This window comes from Setaria viridis, chromosome 9 (genome assembly GCF_005286985.2).
Source record: "Setaria viridis chromosome 9, Setaria_viridis_v4.0, whole genome shotgun sequence".
NCBI lineage: Eukaryota > Viridiplantae > Streptophyta > Magnoliopsida > Poales > Poaceae > Setaria > Setaria viridis.
Window position 1 is genome coordinate 46234675 of NC_048271.2, and position 21252 is coordinate 46255926.

General features: G+C 52.3%; 1 protein-coding gene across 1 annotated transcript; it reads left to right on the forward strand.

Moving 5' to 3' along the window:
- Positions 1–16444: 16444 nt before the first annotated feature.
- Positions 16445–19638, forward strand: LOC117839934 (uncharacterized). The gene is made up of 3 exons (XM_034720373.2): positions 16445–16899; positions 17295–17755; positions 17858–19638. Exons 1-3 carry the CDS (start codon positions 16834–16836, stop codon positions 19197–19199), a joined length of 1869 nt encoding a protein of 622 aa, XP_034576264.1. The 5' UTR covers positions 16445–16833; the 3' UTR covers positions 19200–19638.
- Positions 19639–21252: the final 1614 nt, after the last annotated feature.

Here is a 21252-nt window from a genome sequence, read left to right on the forward strand (position 1 = left end):
CACTCATCACACTCCTAGTTCAGGTCACGCTTTTCTTTTTCTTTTTTTGAAATAACAGGTCATGCTTTTCGCATGTACAGTCTGTCTACTTGACCAGTGTGACCACCTGTTACTTGTCTACACACATACTATATGCATTCAACTCTTTTCATGTTTTTTCTCTGTCCTGATAAGCAGGAATCTATCTATCTATGAGCGAGTGCCTTTCATGCCATTGCATCAATCCAGATCTGGACACAGCTGCGCACAGGAGTCCTTGCAGGACCAGTACCGTGCTTTCTCCCTCTCACACACACTCCCTTTCAGCTTTGGATCTTGTGGCTTTGCTAGCTGCCTCTGCATGTTCTCAAAAAGATCTCATATTTTACTACCCGCAGGTCTCTTTCAGCCTGCTCTTACCTGCTCCGTACCATTTTAAAACTCACTCATGTTCAACATGAGTCATTTAAAAATCTGACCCTCCTGGTCGTTTTTCTTCCTTCTTCAAATAGAGTAGAGAAAAGCTAAAGGCCTGATCTGACTATATGCTTTCTTTTACTGTTCACAAGCCGTTGCTAATAGGAGCCACATGAGTTCATATGACCGGTCATAATAATCATGCTGATCGCATGTCCTGCCTAATTGGCTCAGCATCATTCCATGATTGACCTGGTTTACCAACACCCAACTTCACTTTTGCCTTTAGTGGGACGCTAATTAGTAAGTTACTTATCGGATCGATCGCGCAATCTTCATAAAGATACAATGATGTTTAGGATAAGATCTCGGCTCCATCTTTTTCTCGGATCATTTGTTCTTGGTAATTGGATTGGCTGGCAATAATGCATTTTTGCAACGGTTGCCCGGATCCAGATGCAACGGCAGCCATATGCATCTGCGTATCGATCAGTGTATGGTTGGGAAAGTTGGCATACATAGAACCCATTAAAGCTGTGAGACCCAAGCAAGCAGACACACCCAGACCCAGCATCATGGAAGGACCTTTACAGTTGAAAGTAGGAGGGGGGGGTCGTAATGAAGGTTTAAGGATGGAGGACGTTGGTGGCAACAAAAAGAAAGGGGGACAAGATCATGAACCCATTGTTAAACCTATCAAGATCAGCAGGTTGTCAGCTTGGCACACGTCTACGTGTTGCGAGCTGATCGGCGCCAGAGCCCAGAGAGATCACAAAAGCTACAGGCATTCGATCCTTCCCTGATGATGATCTAAGTTAGATTCTTTTTTTTTTTGAATTAAATGATCGAGTAAGAGTGTAAGATGAGTTTTCTGGTTTTCACCAAAGAAGACTACTCCAAGAACCGTGAATAAATCCAACAACCTTATTCTTTTGGCATATACATGCTTGCGTCTTTGGCCCTGCGCTAGCGGCGAGTTCCAAGCACGCCAATTGAAGATGCAGCGGGTAGCCCCCCCGGCACTGCTGGCCAGACACACGAGCCTACAGTGCTCGAACTGTGGACCAAAAACGACCAGGAACAGCAGCAGCAGCCTGCATTGTTGGTTGCGGCCTGCTGCCAAGATGCATGCGGCATGCATGGCGATCGAGATCGCCATCGAGCGAGAGCCTTGTCAAAATCTCAGACTTCTGGGGTAACGTCCATCCAATTAGCCTCCCGGCTGCACTGCACTGCACCGCGCTGCTCGCGCAACATGGCACGCAGGGGCGGGTGGGAACACGAGGACGAGGACGGGCTCCCCCCTCTCCGGCCCTGCGCTGCGTGTCAACACAGTTCGGCGGCATGGACCAGCCGATCGCCACCAATGGCTGGCCGGAGTTGGCATCAGGGTTCCAGCTCGATCGATCGACCTGCGTGCCCAACCAATAATGTGCGCAGGGACAAGGGAATTCCGGCGCCCCAGGACGCGCCCGCGTTGTGAAGACTACTACATGCAGGCAGATCATATCATCATCGATACAGCCAGCACGCAGCCGCTGGCGTGCGGGTCCCGGGCTCCATGCGTCGCTCCACCAATCATTGGGCAGAGCCCAGAGATCTCGATCGCCGGCGCCACATTTATCAGAGTTGCCGGCCGGCTGCAGCCTGCGCGCGCGCTGCCGTTGCTGCGCCTAAAAACTGAAAACTACTATACCCCCCGTGGCGCCCGCGTGCCCACCCACGGCGAGGACAGGCGCCGGCCGCCGGTCAGCATCGGGATCGATCGAGAGCGCGTAATAACGAGCCCACGCTACATGTTTAGCGGCGTTGCAAGTCAAGATGGAGGACTATTTGCGCGCCAGCTCTCGATCATGCATCGGCCGGTCTCCTAGTGTAGAACCCGTGATGGAACATGTATGAGAGAAAGGCCAGGGCAGATGGCAAGGACATTGGCGTATCTCAGCTCATCATGGTGCAACAGCCAGTGGCCCAGTGCAGAGTGGCTGCGTGCATGCCTGCATCTGCATGGCCACTGAGACATCACGTACTCTGCTATCAGTTAGGCCAGGCCCCCCTACACTCTCCTCCTCCTCCGCTCTGGCTCTCTCTATCTACTGTATCACGTACAACTGGTAACTTGGCACGTTGCCGTAGTCCGTAGACGAGTCCGACGTGGCCGAAACTTTCAAGCCGACGGCGAGTCGGCGACGAAGAGGATAAACAAAACTCCGAGGAGAAGGCGCCAAGCAGAGACAGCACACAGCACCAAACGTCGCCACTGACATTAGTGACGAAAGGGAAAGGCGGACCCACATGTCACTCACAGAGAGTGCCGGGCGCAACCAGAGGACAAGGCATGATTGTGGGGTTAGCCTTTATAAGCTCCCAATGCGCCCCACCCCGGCCCGCCGCTGCAGCGAGGGGCTAACCTGGGCTCTGCCGGACGGATTTCCTGCACATTTTTTCCAGGGAGTTTTGTGGAAGCGAGGTGACCTCAGTTGTGCTGAGGGTTTTACGGGGAGAGGATGATCCGGCTAGCATCAACAACACTTTTATTGTTTTGATCCCAAAAGTTGCGAGTCCGGGGGAACTAAATCAATTTAGACCAATCAACTTGTGGAATGTGATTTACAAGATTGCATCTAAGGTCTTGGCGAATAGATTGAAGATGTTGCTACCAGATATAGTCTCAGAGGAGCAGTCGGCTTTTGTGCTGGGGCGACTAATCATAAATAATATCATAGCAACTTATGAATACTTGCACTTTATGAAACAGAAGTGCCCCCTAGATCAGCGTTACTGTGCATTAAAATTAGATATGAAGAAGGCTTATGACAGAGTTGAGTGGAGCTATCTCCGTGCGATCATGCTAAAATTGGGCTTCCATCAATTCTGGGTGAATATGGTCATGCGGTTGGTTACAACTGTATCCTTTTTGGTGTTGTTTAACGGTGAATGCCTCGACAGCTTTAAACCTTCTAGAGGTATGCCTCGACACCTTTAAACCTTCTAGAGTACATCAGGGTGCCTATTTCCCCTATCTCTTTGTGCTTGCAGCAGAGGGCCTTTCATGCCTGTTGAGGTCTAGAATTCAGTCATCAGTCCTCAAAGGAATCATGGTGGCACCATCAACACCGATGGTGGGTCACCTACTCTTCGCAGATGATAGCCTGCTGCTTTTCAAGGCGAACAGGGAGAATGCAATGGAGATCAAAGATGTTTTGCATCTATACTGTTAGGCATCGGGACAACAAAAAAATCTGGAGAAGTCTTCCATCCACTTCGCGAAGGGATGTCGACAGTTATACGAGACAAGATTAAAGAGGTTCTGGAAGTTCAGAATGAATCACTCAGTGAGAAGTACTTGGGTATGCCGTCGGATGTTGGGAGCTCGACTAACAGCGCTTTCAAGTATCTAAAAGATCGAGTATGGAAGAGAGTACAGGGATGGATGGAGCAGTGTCTATCGGCAGGAGGGAAGGAGGTACTAATTAAATCAGTCACTCAGGCCATTCCAACTTACTCAATGTTGTGTTTCAAGTTACCTAGAGGTTTGTGCCATCATATTAATAGTCTGCTCCGGAACTTCTGGTGGGGAAGCAAGGAGGGAAAAAGGAAAACCTATTGGGTTGCATGGGATGATACGGTGAAACCAAAGTTCTTTAGCGGGATTGGTTTTAGGGATATCGAGCTATTTAATCTAGCTCTTCTGGCAAAACAAGCATGGAGGAGCTCTTGTGGTATTTGCGCTGCATAGGACTCTTGGAAACATTCCTTAATTGAGTGCAACTTGGCTAGGTGTGTCCGGCCCTAGAGTGTGAAGAGGTGACTGAACACTCGTGCATGGTAGGCAAAAGCAGTGGAGACAATGCCGAATGATGACCTCACTAGAATTGTGGTCACCATATGGGCAATTTGGTAGGTGCGGAGGAATGCGTTGCATGAAAATTCATTGCAAAGTCCACTATCAACGCATTGTTTCATTGAGAGGTTTATTGCTGATCTTGACCTCACCAAGCCTGAGCAACGACCAACAAGAGTCTCAACAAAAGGCACCTAGGTGGATCCCTCCACCAGGGAATGTGATGAAGATTAATGTGGACGCAACAATTTCAAAGAACAGGGGCAGATCAGCTGCTGCGGCAATAGCAAGAGTTGGTATTGGCTCTTTCATAGGTGCATCAGTGCTAATTATTGATGGGATTACGGAGCCGGAATCGATGGAAGTAGTTGCTTGCAGATTGCAGAGAGGGACTTACCCTGCCTAGTGACCTCGTGCTCAGTGAGGTTCGTCTGGCTTGCAATGGACATATCGTCCAAGAGATAAAGGCTAGGGCGAGAGCCTTTGAATCTTTTGAGTTCGTTCATGAAGGTAGAGCCTCCCATATGGACTCTCATAATTTAGCTAGAAGCTCAGGTTTTTGTGAGTTAGGTTGATAAGTTTGGTTGTTATAAGGCATTTGCAACCCTATATACCCCGAGTTGATTAATAAAGGGTGGTGGTGTCTAAAAAACCTGGGCGCTGCCGTTAGTGGCCGCGGGCCCCTGCGCGCTCACACTCAAGCTGGGCCCGTGCCCGGTGGGCCCCGAGGTCAGCCGAGTTAGGCCAGGTCACATGCCTCCTGCCTCTCCTCCTCGCGGCGCGGGCCCAGCCCGGGGACAGGGAGTTGGGCTTCGCTTGTTCGCTTGCCTGCCCGCGGAACGCCCCACCCCGACACGCAGCAATGGGAGCTCTCCGCCTCTTCGCACCCAATCACCCATAGTCCCGACACATAAACACTGTCAATCCATGTTCCACAACTACGCAAAAGATCGGTGAAATCCATTCTAAAATCGACTTGATTTGGCGTTTTTCCTCCCCGAAAAGTTGACGAGAAACGACTCAATCGAATCCCTGTGACTCGGTGAGTAGTTCAAATACTGTGCAAGTTTCAGGTGATATACCGACTGGAAGTCTGGAACAGTTCACGGCTCCATGCAGGAGGTGAACTGGTACTCTGTGTTTTCACGATGCATATTGAATGAGGCCGATGCACGGGCTCTGAGCTAAGCTGCTGCGCGACGTCATCCGTGTGCGTGCCTGTGCGGAGGAGCAGCGGCGCAGCGCGGCCGACACGTCGTCGCAGGACAGGAGGCTGCTGCGCCGCGCAGAGGACGTGATCCTTAAACAACGAACGGCCGGGCGAGTGATCCGTGCGCAGCCAGCCTGCACGAACGGGAGCTCGGGCGCGCGACACCGAGTGATGGCTGATGGGATGCGACGTGGGTTGTGCAGGCAGCTTGTGTTTGCGCCAGCCACAGTGAATCAGTGAGGCTATGGTGGCGCCGGCATCAAAGGCGATGACGGCCAGTCGTGTAGTACGTGCGGAGTGTGCGCCACCGCGGCACCACCCTAGGTAGCCTGACCTCGATCTCCCTGCTTGTCGCTCCATCTTCCTCCTCCCGTGGCTTCGGTTGGTCCATGTGTAAAGGGCTCGAGTGATTCTCTCATTTTTCTTTTCTTTCTCCTAGCTGATGAGGAGGTCCTTGCCAATTGGCCCGCGCTGGCCTGGCGCAGATGAGAGGAGAGACAGGCACTGCGTGCAGTGCATGAGATCGTGACCTGCCATGCTGGAACTGAAGGCTTCCTTTATTGTGCGCCCACACAGCTGCCGGACGCTGACGCCGGGAATCCAATGCCACAGTGACCTGTGGGATGACCGCATCGATCGAGCTGGGGCTAGCTAGCTGCTGCGGGATCCTTTTGCATCGGCGAGACGGCGATGCAACCTCGCTTTCGCGCCCGCGACACAGCGCACTACAACAAGGACGAGCGAGCGAGCCGATAAAAACCAGGACGGCCTCACGCGTCGACAAAACCACTAACCAGCATGGCAGCATGCTTCCAAGCCGTGCAACCGCTCCAAAGGTTCGTGTCACACCTAGGCCAATGGCGGCCCGAGAACATGCATGGCGCCATGGCCGTTTCGCAGCTCCAGTGCCCTGCCTGCCACCCTGCCGCGCACTGTGCATGTGTGTGCTGGTGCATGCCAGTGCGCATCGTTGCGTTGCATGCAGGCAGGCGCATGGTGTGCGTGGATCGGATCGAAAAGCTAGCTAGGTACCTGTTGCTTTCCCGGTCGTTGCCTCACCGAACAAATGAACGTGACCATCACAACTCACAAGCGAGGCATGCATAACCAATCACACGAAACTAGTAGCATATATACATGTGTAGGTAGGTACATTGCACGATCCCTGTGAAGAAATATGAAAGGAATGGAAGCCTCGCGTCCATGCATTCATCCTCCTCCGAATCCTGGCCCTCGGTTCACAAGAAAGGGAGGATCCGGCGCATGCCTGCATCATTGTACTGTCGGGCCTTGGCCATACCCATGCGCAAATGCGTGACAGCAGGAGCGGTGATCACAATAGAAGCAACACGCTGCCGAGCTGTGTTGAAATTGAAACATCCTGAACATTATAGCGACTGTTAGGACTTTAGAGGCATGCATGTTGGTTTACGCAGGGACGACAGGGACAAAAACTGCGATCTCTGCAAGTTTCGTGAATGACAGGAACAGGCGGCATATATCATTTCCACGGACGGGCGCATCTGCGTGCAGCACGAGTGCACGACAACCAGCGGGAGATGTCTGTGTATACAGTATACGTATAGTACGCGACGTACAGCTGACAATACCACACGGAATCTAGCGAAGGCTTCCGGCCTATAGCAAAGCAAGCATGCATGCCGGGGGTGCTACTATACTAGTGTTCGGATTTTATGACGAATCAGTGAATCACACAGGTCTTTCTCGCATTTCTCCGTTCAATGAGAAGAAGTCGTAGCATTAAATATTTAACATGAGCCTATCGCGATGAACGATGGGCTGATCGGGTTCAGTCAGCACGCTGTGTCTCTCTAGTTTCCGTAAGAATTAACCCGATGGATGGCAGCGATAGCGACGTCGACAAAGATCGATTGGCCCATCTCCCGCATATGCATCGGAAGGGGCAGTTAGCGAGCGAGCGATCGAGCTAAGCTGGTAGTGGCTAGTAGCTCGCAGGCCACCAAACATTTCATGTGGCAGACCAGCCATTAGTTATAGGGTGAGTAAATAATTGCCTTCTTCAACTCATGTGCCATGAAACAGAACGAAGAAAGGTCAGCTCGATCCACCCACACATCCACATCCACCGTGCGTAGTTCTCGATCGGAAGGTCGTGAGCTGGAAAAGAGGATGAATCGATGCGAGAAATAAACAGTACGTTATGTAACCGATCGGTGCACCACAGCATGCCGACGACAAGAGCGTGATGAAGGCATCTCCACAGCACAGGGGACTAGCCGCGCCTGGGCTGATGCATGCCCTGTTGCGCGCCCCGAGCCTGGGGGACCCGAGAACACCCGGCCAATCGCGCGCCAGACACGCGCGTCGCGTACGTCCCACGCGCGCCGAATGGCATGCGCTGCACGTACGCTGCGAACCTGCGGGCACGCTGCGGCGTTGCCCGCTCTCGTGCTTTCCTGGGCCGGCACCCAGCAGGCGGGAACGAGCCAGGCCGCCGCCATTTATTGGACGCGCCCGTACACTGTCGCCGGCGGACACCGGACAGTGATGTGATTGTGCCGAGCCCGTACGCCTCCTGTGCCCCTTGTGCCGATCCCCTGTGCCGGCGTTAACGCGGTGCCGGCGGCCTGCCTCATCGTCGTCCTCCATCCACCACGCATCGATCGCGACGGGGGCGGAGGACATGGCTGCACGCCAACAGGCCGGGTGATTCCTTCCTGACACGTACGTTTATCTGATCGTGCAGCATAGCCTGTTTCTGGCTATGTACTCTCACCACATAAACACATCAGGAGCTTAAGAAATGCTGCGCGCGCTCATGGTAAAAAGATGATAAATGGTTGTATAAAGGCATCGATAGATACGCTGGGATTTCTTCTGCCCGACGGCAGACGCGCACACTGTGCGGAAGTAAAGTGACCGGATGGGCTCGCGCTTTACCGGGCTGTGTTTGTTTGATAGCGCTTGGTCTCGTGTGTCTCGTATCAGGGTGCTTGTGTTTTCTTCATTACTGACCCAGCTTTTGCACGGAGAGGCGCGTTAATTTGTGGTAGGAAGTTGTTGAACGCAGAGACATCATGTTTCTGGAAACAGGAACACGCATCTCGCTCGTGGTCGTGGGCCACGACGATCGATGCGATGCAAACCTTTTCCTTGTGTAGTTGTGTGCATGTTTGACCCTATCGGTCGTCTTTTATTTGTATTGTCATAAGCCCATAACCATGGAAGAAGTCCTAGCAATGTCACTTGCCAGAGTAGTGCCAAACTTGCTTCAGGAAAAGGGTAGCAACGATCTAGTGGAGCCATGGAGGTAGTAGCTAGCCTATAGCTGTTATACGAGACGACGAGCGCATGCAAAGCTCACTGCTCGGCTACGTTACCGCTTGTGTTGTGTCCAAAGCACGCTAGCGAAACCATAGCGAGGGGCGTGAGATCAGCATTGAATGCTGCTGCTGCGTGCCCGGATCGAGGAGCGCGCTCGATCCACCAGCTCCGTTTGATTCGCCCTCGTCAGTCTCAGGTGGTCATCACATTCACTGCAGGCACGTCGTTCGATCGCCCGATGGATGGATCGATCCATATCACGCTCGCGGCACACGTCGCTCGCCCGGCGACCGAGCCGCGGCGCATGCACACGGGCATTTAATTTCGCCGCAGCGTAGGATCAGCTGCTCTCCCCTGCACGGTATCGGCGAGCAATCTCTGCAGTGCCATGTCGTAGCACCTGCAGCTAGCCTGCGTGCATATTGATTTCGTCATTTCGTGCACATTTCATCGGGGTGCACGCACGCGCGCAGAAACAAGAAATGTGCCTCGTGACAGTACCCGGCTTCTACTGCGGCGAATCCAGCAGCGGATCATAGTGTACGTGTACATGTACACGGACGGCAGCTGTAGATGCATATGGATATGGTCAGTGAGTGCGAGTCAGGGCTGAGACGACGATCAAAGAAAAAGACGAGGATCCGAAAGAGAGGCCAGCGGCGCAGCGAGAAGCGGGGAAAAGGACGAGGCGAGATCACAAGAAAGCTGCGCGCCTTAATCGGAAGAGGCCAGGGTGCCCTACACGATCGAGCATGCCAGCATGGAGCCATGGAGAGCTCAGAGCTAGGAATGGTAGTAGCTGGGGTTAAACAAGCTCTAGGCTGTCGAGCCTACTGCTGCCTACATGTATGTCCAGCCTAGGTGCGGCCCAGAAGGCTAGGCAGATTGTTCTCGCGCAACTTTCCGCGACGCTTTGACCCTGGGGCTTCACCGGGGAGACCGCCTTTGGCCGGGGGGTCGCAGGTTGCTGCATGGCTAGCGGCCTAGCCGAACAAGATTCCTGCTAGTGTTTGTCAAGTGCTGCATTTATTCCATACAGTTTTTGTTCTACGCGGCTTATTTTAATCGCTATAGGAATTTAGGATATTTAAATTATGAACTTCTCTGGTTCGTGGCTCTCTCAACAGTCTACAGCTACAATAAAATAGTGCCCTCGTTAATCTTGTTCTTCTGAGGCCCCGAAACCTGTATACAGTACGTATGTGTTTGTCAAGGGAGAACACAAATTGTAGAGGTCAGTTCTTTTTCTTAAAAAAGTTTTTTTCATGAACTTTGTTAAACGATGCTAGTGGAGGCAAAAACAAAACCTATAAATAAACATCATAGGCATTTCAAATGGAAAAAAAGAATTGCAGATAAGCATAAGCAGGAGGCAAAAAGAGAGGTAAACGGCAAAACCAGTAAGAAAATTGTCCTGGTTTAGTTTCTACTAGCTTCAAGTACAGCGGCTGTCACAGCTTTCGGAAGGAACAGGCATAAACTGATTTTGTTCCCAAAAGCCAAAACCTTCTCTCTAAAAATTACATCTGCACAGTGTAGATCGCAGCGTGCTCCTGTAATGGCTTTGGATGACCCTCCCTGATCAACCACCTCTCTCGCTATGTGGTTGGTCACTACTGTGCACCATATACTCGGTGCATCAATTATTTAAAAAATTAGACTATATATGCATCTGCATGATATGTTTGGTACATCAACTTCATTTAGTGTTTAGACTAGCTTGTCCTTCAAAATGAATGATGCATCAGTTGTGCAATCATTATTTTACAGAAAGATATTAAAATGTACTCATAAGATCTGCTAGTCAGAGAAAATTGAATCTGGCTGTGCAAGAGGACAGGGGCATCAAGTAGCTAGGACATATGAGAATAAATCACAGAATTAATGCGCTATGTGAGAAATCTTTTTAATTAGGTAATCAGCATTCAGCAAGGTAGGCGTGCAGGAAATGTACTGATACTTTATGTTTTGGGGTGCGGTTAGTACTATGAAGTCTTATTTCACTTAGCTAATTGATGATCTGACGCAGTGCATTCTGGTACTAGTAATTGCAAGCGGCTAGCATATATCTTAATTCAAGCACTGTGTCAGCGCAATTAGCTGACTGGAGCAATAATGAAAAACATTATTTCGCTTTAGTTAATTATAAAAAACGTTTTTGTAAAGTTGGACTTGAAAAAGCAAATGTATTGCAAAACTGCAGACGTAATTTTCAGCTCCATCTCCATAAGACGCGGTTACGTGCACCCAACTTACCCTCATATATTGATTCGGAATGTATTATATAAAGGGATATTTTGACATATAGCGGAAAATGAAATACAAGAAGCTAGCGTGCAACTTCGAGGAAGGCTGCCTAGCTTTGTTCTTCAAATGAAAAATCAGAGCTAGCTAGCAAGCAATAGCATGGTGTTAATTTGTCAAGCTACACCTGTAGGGGACAACCCTCCTATCTCATCAAAAAAATTTGCCAAGCTACAATTAGTCATGATAATGACGGATCACTTGCATCTAATCGAATGTCTATCGACATCTAGCCAACTCTAGTGAATAACGCACTGCGCTTAACCTATAATTTTTTGATCCAATTAATCAAACAACTGAGAAAATGATGGCAAATTGGTCGCTTGATCCTCAAGCCTTGATGTCCTGGTGCTTTCCTTTAAACAAACAACCGGTCCAGACCGACGTGATTAACCAATCAAATCATCTGATTAAATACTGATTCAACGCTCGTATTAGGGTGACACTTGTACTCCTATATGATTATGGATCCTCTACCAGTAGCACGACACATCAACGTACCGGTGCAATTATGCTTTGAAAAAGAGCAGCTAATTACATTTAGGTATGGCTCTCTTTTCTGCCAACCCTTTAATTAAAAAAACACAAGCGCGACGCAGGTGTAGAGCCCTAAAGTACATGTAATGAGCACCTAATCCTACAAAATACTCTTAGCAGAACTTTTCTAAGGAAACACCTCACATGTGAATTCAACCTTTTAAACTTTTTTAGTGCTGTGGTGCATGATGAAAAAACATGCCATCAAAGATTGACAATGTGAAAATACTGCTACAAGAAACACTGTTAGATTACTTGACTATAAAATTACGAATAAATTGTGTTACAAATCAGCAGCTGGAGTTGCCTCTAGTAGATAGAGGGAGTAAAATGCACAAACGAGTGCTTAAAACTAAAAATGCCAACTAGTACCACTTGTATCTACAAATACAAGAGTAACCATCTATTCTACACCATATATCGCAAAGGGTTTTGCTAGTAATCATCTTCTCTTCCAGAGTGGGTCATGTGTCAACGGGCAGAGGCGCAAAGCTAATATGAAACGAAATTGTCACATATGGTTTGTTGGTTGAAACTGCCTTCTCTAACGAATATCATCGAAAATTGTAGTGAAAACACATGAATTACGAGTTTACGACAAACACATTTGGACAGATGAATCTCAATCATTAGGATTTGTACACACTAATATTGGCTGACAAAAGCTGTGAACGGTTTTATTCATATCATACTGTATAGAAGTAGTTTACCTACTGTTCAATTCTGAAATGGATCATATCTCAGCACTAGGGACTTGGGAGCAATTGACGGCCAACATACTCGGGGACAACTAACAGTAGTTGAGCCTTTTAATTAGCTACATGCTCAATTGCTCATGACACGGCTGGCGCCGCGGCTTATATTGACTAATTGACCAATGGTGTGCGTGTGGGAAGACACTCTATCTTGCAGCTTGAGCGAACAAGCAGAAGACTGAAGTGTATTCCTAGTTTCCCACTGTTGAGCCCCACATGCCAGTGTGAAAAGTGACAGGGTGTCGTCCCGGGCCCATCATCAGCTGGTAGCCTGGTACACGTAGACCAATGCCGTGCCCATGTGTATTTGGTCAAGGGCCTACAAGCTGTTTGTTGGCGTAGGCTTACCTGTCCTAAAGCACCACTGGCCAATGGGGGCAGAGCCACTCGCAGGTCGGCAGCTGGCGCCAACGTGCTCGGCCATCATGGCAGGCACGTAGACAAAGCCAGCCGCATTGGCCCCCACCATCGATCGTAGCGTATGCTTTTGAAAATTCCTGAAGAAGTTCCCGTTTTTTATAAAAAAAAAGTGACAAAACCTGAAGCAGAAGCGATCGGAGGGTACTGTTACTCTGGTAGCAAGTGGGTATGTAGAATGGGGGTCAGGTGCAGATCGTTGGTATTTTCTACAGGAAGTCAAGCCCGCATGCAGGAGTACAATACTGCATGGTGACATGGAGTGTGCCCGACGACTATGCGGGCACTTATCCAGTTCGCATTACGTTAGAGCCGAGCTAATAATCGCGCATTGACTTTGTTCGAGCTTGCCCCGCAATACGATACTACTCCTACAGTATCAGTATGAAAGAGTATCACGAGCCAATAAGAAAACAGTGCTGTGCAAGTGTGCAGAGGCCAGAGGGAATTGAAGAAGGCGGGAGCGAGATACTGGATCGATCCTGCCCGGCGACAGGCGCCGGGATTGCAGGCGCAGGGCATCCGATGGTCGCTGCCGTGCCGCTCGCCGCGGTGGCACGCGCTGCCCCGCGCGGGTAGGGGTCGATACGCGTACGCGCCAACCCTCCACAGTTCCCCAACCAACAGCAAACCGAACCCTTTGGACACGACGGCGCTGCTGCACATCGATCACGTAGCGTAGCGACCTCTCGCCGCAAAGCAGACATCAACGTACGCGAATGGAAAGAAAGGAAGCGTGTGCACGCTCGGTCGCTCAACGGCACGTTGCGAACTCGATCGATCCGCCGCCGAGCTAGAGCATTATTCTGCACACTGCTACTCCTACGTTACGTGCTCGGAGGGAGGAACCACGCGATACGGAGCCCCAAAAGGGGCAGCTAGGCATGCTTTAGGAGCAAGCAAGAACCTGACGAACGAGCAACGAGCATCGCGACAGGTCGACCGATCGAGGGCGGAGAGAGCCTCGGAATAGGCAGAACATGGAGACATGATGGGTAGGAGATGCTCTCCCCCGTTCCGGCTCCAATGATAGGGCGACCTTTGCCTCGGATCGATCGATCGAGCTACTGCTTGCGTGCGTGCTTATATTCCCTGACCCCTGTCCCCGGGAGGAGTATCACTGACGCAACGTATGCTCGCGCCGCCTACGTCGTCGTCTCGTCCATACGGTCGCCCATACATATCCGTATGTCCATCCGCTAGTCGTACGCACCCAGGATCGGTCTCCTCGAGCGATACGATCGAAGCGAAGCAGCTGGCCGGAGAAGAGATCGGAAGCGAACAAACTGAGAGCTATTGGACGATGGAACGCGACGATTCGCGGGCGGACGAGGAGGAAGCGAAGAAACGGACACGGACGACGACGCGAACGTGGGCTCGGGCGCTCGGCTCCGGCTCGGCTGTAAAGCGGGCGGGGGCGACGCTGACATCTCCTCGGCGCCTCGGCGGCAGGCATACATGTGACCACCGGGCATTCAATGGCGATGGGGGTAAAGCCGGTAGGGGCTACGGGGGGAAGGGAAAAGGAGAGGGGGTATTCAAGGCCGGCACGGCAGGGGTGGGGCGTCGCCGTGTACCGCTGCTACTGGTGTATAGCTAGCTGCTGGGCGTGGTGGCAGCTACAGCTACAGTGGTTGCCGCCGCTGCTCGGCTCGCTCTTGCTTCTGCGGCACTCTACTCTGCTGCGCGTCCCTGCGTCCGATCCATCATCGGCGGCAGCTGCGCCGAACCATCGCCGGCAATAAATTGGGCTACGGCTACGGCGGTGCAGCGCCATCGCTAACGCTACGTGTACGTACACTGCTACTCTTGCTGCGCTGCATCATTCGGAGCCCGGCCTGGAGCCCCTACGCCTTCCCGATTCCCGTGCTGTGGATAGGAATTAGAGGCTAGGGCGCATCATGCGCGCGCGTGATCGCGCGGGTGCTAAAGATCGATCTGCCGTGACCCCGAAACAATTGTTACTTTGCTGAGACAGCCATCGCACATATCGATCGGGTACAACTACCAGACTCCATGCATGAAGTGCCGTGCATACAGCATACCCTTGAGATAGTTGCTGCGATAACTAAGCACCGTGCCAAAATCTGCGTCTCTGTAGCTAGCTCCGGTCAGTCAAATCCACCGCTAATTGCGACAAGAAGCGAGCCCTGTCGTGCCAGTTTTCCCTTCCTGCACTGCTCTGTTCGGCATCCGACAACAGGGCCTTCTTGCCCTTTCAGCTCCTCAACGGCCGAGTGATGTCTGTAAGCACTGCGGACAGTGAGGGTGTGTCCGGTTCCACGATACTAATTAGGAGGATTAAATATGAGCTAATTATAAAACTAATTGCAGAGATGGAGGCTAATTCGCAATATGAATTTTTAATAGATTCATCTCGTGAATTAACCTCAATCTGTGCAATTAATTTTATAATTAATTTATATTTAATACTCCTAATTAGTATCTAAATATTTAATGTGACAGGGACTAGAACCAAACATCCCTGAAAATGGCAAGACTTCCCATTATTCCAAGCAAAGGAATCCCCATGCCCTGCTTCGGAATTTCAATTATCACCAAGATAATCTCCGCATCATGTGGATTAAAAAGAGTCTGTTCCAGGAAGCTCTCCATTCCGACATGAGCTGCGGTACCGGATTGTCACTCGAAAAAAAAAAGAGCTGCGGAACCCATTTAAGCAGCCAAGCACGCCGTTTTCCAGTAACCGGCAGGCAGGACTTGTACCAGACTTCCGGTTCCGGCGAGCGTTTACGTTTTATGGCGCCCGTTTCCCCAATCGTTCCTGCACGTATACAGTACATCTAAAAGAAGGTATACGTACGCATACACACGTACTCCTACACTGAGTGTGCGCGGCCCTGCTCGCCTACCGTATTTTGGCAGCGAACAGAAAAGCCTTCTCCCCGTGCCGTGTCTATGCCGAAAGCAAGGCCACCTGTTGTCAGTAGTTACTCGGATTTATTGCCTTCGTATACGCATCTGAGTACCTGTACTCGACAGGAAGTACGCGGACTCGGATATGAAGGGAGCCAGCCTGCAAGTAGCGGTACCCCGTATTTATGAGTGCCGCGCGGCCTCGTATTTGCGCCTTGGGTGATTCAACTCATAACCCCGTATACGTATTCGGTAGGTGAGTAGTACGCGTGATTTCTCCAGCTTTAATTTGCACTGGCGACAACAAAAATGAAGCTAAAAAAAAGGAAAACGAAGTGCGTATGTTTGTGTGTAACATGTGCCTGAGCTGAAAAGGGTGGTCAACGGCTAGCTCAGTTTTGAGGGCTGGGATTTTTTGTTTTAATTAAAATGGTAATGTGATCCTCCGAGCTTTAAATACTGATAAGTTAAAATAAGGAAGCGAATAAACGAATCATGGGAAAAAGATAGCGGGAGGAAAAAGAAAAGAAGGAAAAGAAGCTAAAATGGTTGGGTGTGAGGAGGAAGGAGGACTGGTAGTGGGGCAGCACGATTGGTTTCTGCCCTTTTAAAAGCTTCACCACCCTACACGAGACCCTTTTTCAATTTTTTTGAAATTGTGAGGCCTTTTTTATTTTAGTTTACTGGTCCTGCGACGAGGAGCGTTGAGGTGGATGAGAGGTGTCGCTGGACAGGCATCTTGGCCAGCTAGGATGGCGAGGGATCGAAGCTTTCTTTGAAAGGGAAAGTAGGGAGAAGAGAGAGGGGAGAGGGGAGAGAGGAAGTGGGGCGCAGTGCAGTCAAAGCTGGCATTTCTCCGTCTGGCTCTACATTGTATTCCTCCCCACCCCCATTTCTTCCCCACTCGATTCAAATCGAGCACACAAAAAGCTTAGGAAATACGCCGAGGCCGCGATAGATTTGGGAGCTAGTATTGGCACCCCGTATATATAACCTCCTCTCTCCTCTTGCCTCATTGCCTTCCATTGTCCTTCGGCCCCTTCCGGCATCCCAAGCTCCTCCTCCCTCTCCCCCACCCCCACCGGGCTTCCCCCTCTCTTCCCCTCTCCGTGTGGGTTGTCAGGTGTCCTCCCCTCGGGGATCGATTCAAGCTTCGGCTGGGCTGTGCGATTGATGCGAGGGAGGCAATGGCGGTGTCCTCGCCTTCTTCTGCTCCGGAGAAGAAGAGGAAGTGGCTGCTCAGCAACAGGAAGGTCAGTGCCGGTTCCCGTCCTCCTCCTGCGCGCTGCCTCCGTTCTCTGAGTTGGGGTCGGTTTCCGTTTCCACCTGAATGTTTCTTGGTGCTCAAGAACTGCTGCTCTCTTTTTGGTACTGCACTAATGCCAAGATTGAGCCCTTTGACTGCTGGTTCTTGGCGTCCAAGCAAATGCCAGGACGGCGAAGAACGGGTTGGATCTTTGAAGCTCGCTGTGCGTGCGTTTTGTTTGTTTCGCACAAGAACAGCTGGATTCCAGCGCATTCTGTCCGCCTGTCCTGTTTTGGTTTTGTTTGGTTTGTTTTGTCCTCTCAGATGGGTCAAGCTTTCTCTGTTCAAGGGTCAAGCTTCCTGAGGTTCGGAAATCTAATGTTTCTGTTCCGTTTTGGGCAGGTGATCGACAAGTACCTGCGGGAGGCGAGGGCGATTCTCGTGGCGGCGCCGGAGTCCGGCGGCGGGGACGCGGTGGCGGCGCTCGGCCTGGTGGACGCGGCGCTGGAGCTGTCGCCTCGGATGGAGGCCGCCCTGGAGCTGCGGGCGCGCGCGCTCCTCGTGCTGCGCCGTTACCGGGAGGTCGCCGAGATGCTCCGCGACTACATCCCCAGCTGCGGCAAGTCCTGCTCCGGCGACGACACCGCCTCCTCCTCGTCGGCGGCGTCGCTGCTGTCCTCCGGTTCCGGTGACCTCGGCACGATCTCCCGTGCCAAGCTCCTCTCGCCCGACCGCCACCGCTCCGACGACGCCGAGCCTGACGCTCGGCCCGTCCGTTCCTTCCGCTGCTTCGACATCTCCGAACTCAAGCGCCGCGTCCTTGCCGGCCTCTCCAAGAATCCCAACACGGACACCCAATGGAGGTACGAAACCATGGACATTGCACACTCCATAAGACCGATGATTTCTCGATTTGACAAAATCCTACAGATTTCGATTTCCTGATGATTGATGCCCATGTACAGGTACTTGGTCCTGGGCCAAGCTTGCTTCCACCTCGGCCTCATAGAGGACGCCATGGTGCTGCTCCAGACCGGCCGCCGCCTTGCTTCAGCGGCGTTCCGCCGCGAGAGCGTCTGCTGGTCCGACGATAGCTTCACGTCGTCCGCCGCCGCCGCCGCGGTCGCCACCGTTCCATCGGGGAAAACGTCAAAGTCCGGTTCGGCGTTCATTATCCCGGCCATGGAATCGGAGGCCGTGTCCCAGCTCCTGGCGCATGTCAAGCTCCTGCTCCGCCGCCGCGCGGCCGCCATGGCCGCGCTAGACGCAGGGCTGCCGGCCGAGGCTGTCCGCCATTTCTCCAAGATCCTCGAGGCACGCCGCGGTGTGCTGCCGCACCCCTTCGCCGCGGCGTGCCTCGTGGGTCGTGCCGCCGCGTTCCAGGCCGGTGGCCGCCCGGCCGACGCCATTGCGGACTGCAACCGCGCCCTCGCCCTGGACCCCGCCTACATCCCAGCGCTTCGTGCCCGCGCCGACCTCCTGCAGTCCGTGGGCGCGCTCGCCGATTGCCTCCGTGACCTTGACCACCTCAAACTCCTGTACGATGCCGCGCTCCGGGACGGCAAGCTCCCAGGCCCGCGGTGGCGGCCACAGGGTGGCGTGCGGTACCGTGAGATCGCCGGCGCTCACCGCAAGCTGACCGCCCGGATCCAGGGACTCCGCAGCCGCGTCGCCGCCGGCGAGGCGTGCAACATCGACTACTACCTGCTCCTGGGCGTTCGGCGCGGGTGCACGCGCTCCGAGCTGGAACGCGCGCACCTGCTGCTCTCGCTGAAGCTCAAGCCTGACCGCGCCGTGGTGTTCGGCGAACGCCTGGAGCTCGTGGACGAGCACCGCGACCTCGAGGCGGTGCGCGACCAGGCTCGCATGTCCGCGCTGCTGCTGTACCGGATGCTGCAGAAGGGGTACTCGTTCGTCATGTCCGCCGTGCTGGACGAGGAGGCTGCCGAGAGGCAGAGGGCGAAGGACGCCGCTGCGGCCGCTGCTGCAGCCGCGGCCGCCGCGTTGGCTGCCAAGCAGGAAGCTGCGAAGCAAGAACCACCGCAGCCGGTGCCTGAGAAATCCAAGACCACGGAGACTGTCCGTCCAAGGAGCCCGCCAGGCCGTGCGCCCAAGGCGAAAACGAAGCCCAAGACGGCCGCCGTTCCAACGGTGTCCAAGGCGCCAGTGGCCGTGACCTCGACGGCGCCGGTGTACCAGGGGGTGTTCTGCCGCGACATGGCTGTGGTGGGAACCCTGCTGTCCCGCGGCGCCGGCGGCGGGTTCGACCGTGCTCTCCCGGTGAAGTGCGAGGCGATGAGCTGCTGATGCTGATGGCGCTCTGCTGGACACAACACATGACATGTGCGACGTGGCGTGCACCGAGACGGATGGGAACGTGAGATCCAGCGAGGTGGCGGGAAAGGGGAGATGGGTTTGAATTGTTTGGTCGTCCAACTCACTTGCTGTACAGTTTGGGGGAAGTGGAATTGGAATGGTTGGGGAGGAAAAAAAACGGCGAGTGCAAAAATGTTGGGATGCAGGATGGGGTGATCTAGTGGACGGTAAATTTTGGCTGCATCTTCATGAATGTGAGTTGTTACAGTGCTGTTAGTTCTGTGCGTGTACTAGTTCCTTGCCGTTGTTATCTCATCCTGCAGGTTTTACACAGAAACCTGCTCCCTCCGGTTACCACTGCTAGCTGCTGCTGCTGCAGCCGTGTACAGTCTTTCCCCTTGTTGATGGTTTTTACCCCAAGTTCAGAATCCGCACCGGGCCCAATGATCATACTGCCCTCAATAACCTCTACTGCCGTGCTGCGTTAATATCATTGCTATTTTGCCCTGTGGTTTCTGGCTTTGTTTTCACCCGTCTGTGGGTGATTGGGTCGCATTCGCATCGGGCCAACGCGTTCAGAGTGCGGGGACGGGGGGTCGCTCTTAAAGCTGCCCGCAAATGGTGCACAGTGGACGATCGCTTGGGACTCTGCTCTCTCTGGCCCGGTCCTCCCCTCCCCTGCCATTTCTGCCATCTTTTGTGGCCTTGCGAGGCGGTTGTGGTCTTGTTCTTGTGGATAGATGATACAGAGAGGGGTCTGGGGTCGGGCGACGCGATGCGATCTAGCGTGGTGGCAGATTAGATGCCCCTCGGTTCTCGGCGCCTGCCGCCGCCGCTCGCTTTTGCAAGCAAGCGAAAGCCATATCGTTTTCACCGGCGCCGGGCGTGGGCGCGTCCTCGTGTCATGGATAATCCCGTGGCCCTGGCGCCGGAGTTACAGCGTGTGTGTAGGCTTTTCACTTTCCACTTTTCACAGCTCCGCCCTCCGTGTGGTCACTGAAAGTGAAGTAGGGTGATGGCCTCTGCAGACGCGAGGAAAGTCGCAAGAATTCACTCCCGTCGCCGCAGCTGCTGGCGTCACGGGAATATCTACTAGGCTACTCGCGCAGCGGCTCGTGGACGCGTGGTTAGCGCGACCCGTGATCCGATCGGGGCCGAAGAAAAACCTGTTCCTGACGTGATCTCCGCCGTCCGTCGCCGGCCAATCACCACCCGCGACTCCAAACTGCTAGATTAAACTAATCAGCTGACATGATGCGTGAACTGGAGCCGCGCTAGTATTGGCCTGTGATTTTTTTTTTAGAGTTATAGGGCATAGCCCCAGTCTTACTTATCAACAAAGACCGTCAAAAACGTTTACAGCACAGTTTGCTCAAAAGGGGAAACAAGGTGGTAAGAAGAGGAAGGAAGAAAAACATTTGTTATCTAAGTTATATTACACATGCCTGGCGTCAAATCTGCTCCATGCGCAATCGTCATCTGCCAATCTTCTAGGTTGCCCTGTTAAGTGTCTCAGCCTGTCTAGCTTTTGCTTCTTCTCGGCTGGACACGATATTCTCCAATTGTGGACTAGGTTTACTATTCTTTGCAGTAAACAAGCCACATCTTTCCATCGCCCATTCTGAAACCACAGACAATTTCTTAGCTTCCATAGCCACCACAGGGCAGCAGAAGTAAACATATTTGCTACAACAAATTTCTTATTACTAAGCCATAGTTTTCCAATGGATTCAAAACAGCTACCACAGTCATTACCTAAACTCTCGGAAACATGCCCCCAAATTTGTTTTGCTACTACACACTCAAAAACCAAGTGCTGGATCGATTCATCTTCATTGCAGAACAGACAGCTTTTGTCTTCAAGTTTTTTCCTTTTGTTGACACTATCTCTAGTCAGCACTTTATTTTGAGTGAAAAGTCAAAGAAAGAAATGGACCCTTGGAGGGACTTTCAGCGACCAAATGGCAGGCATGTGTACCGGCTGTACACATCGGAAATTAATAATTCTATAGAGAGATTGAGACGAATATATTTGCATCTGTAC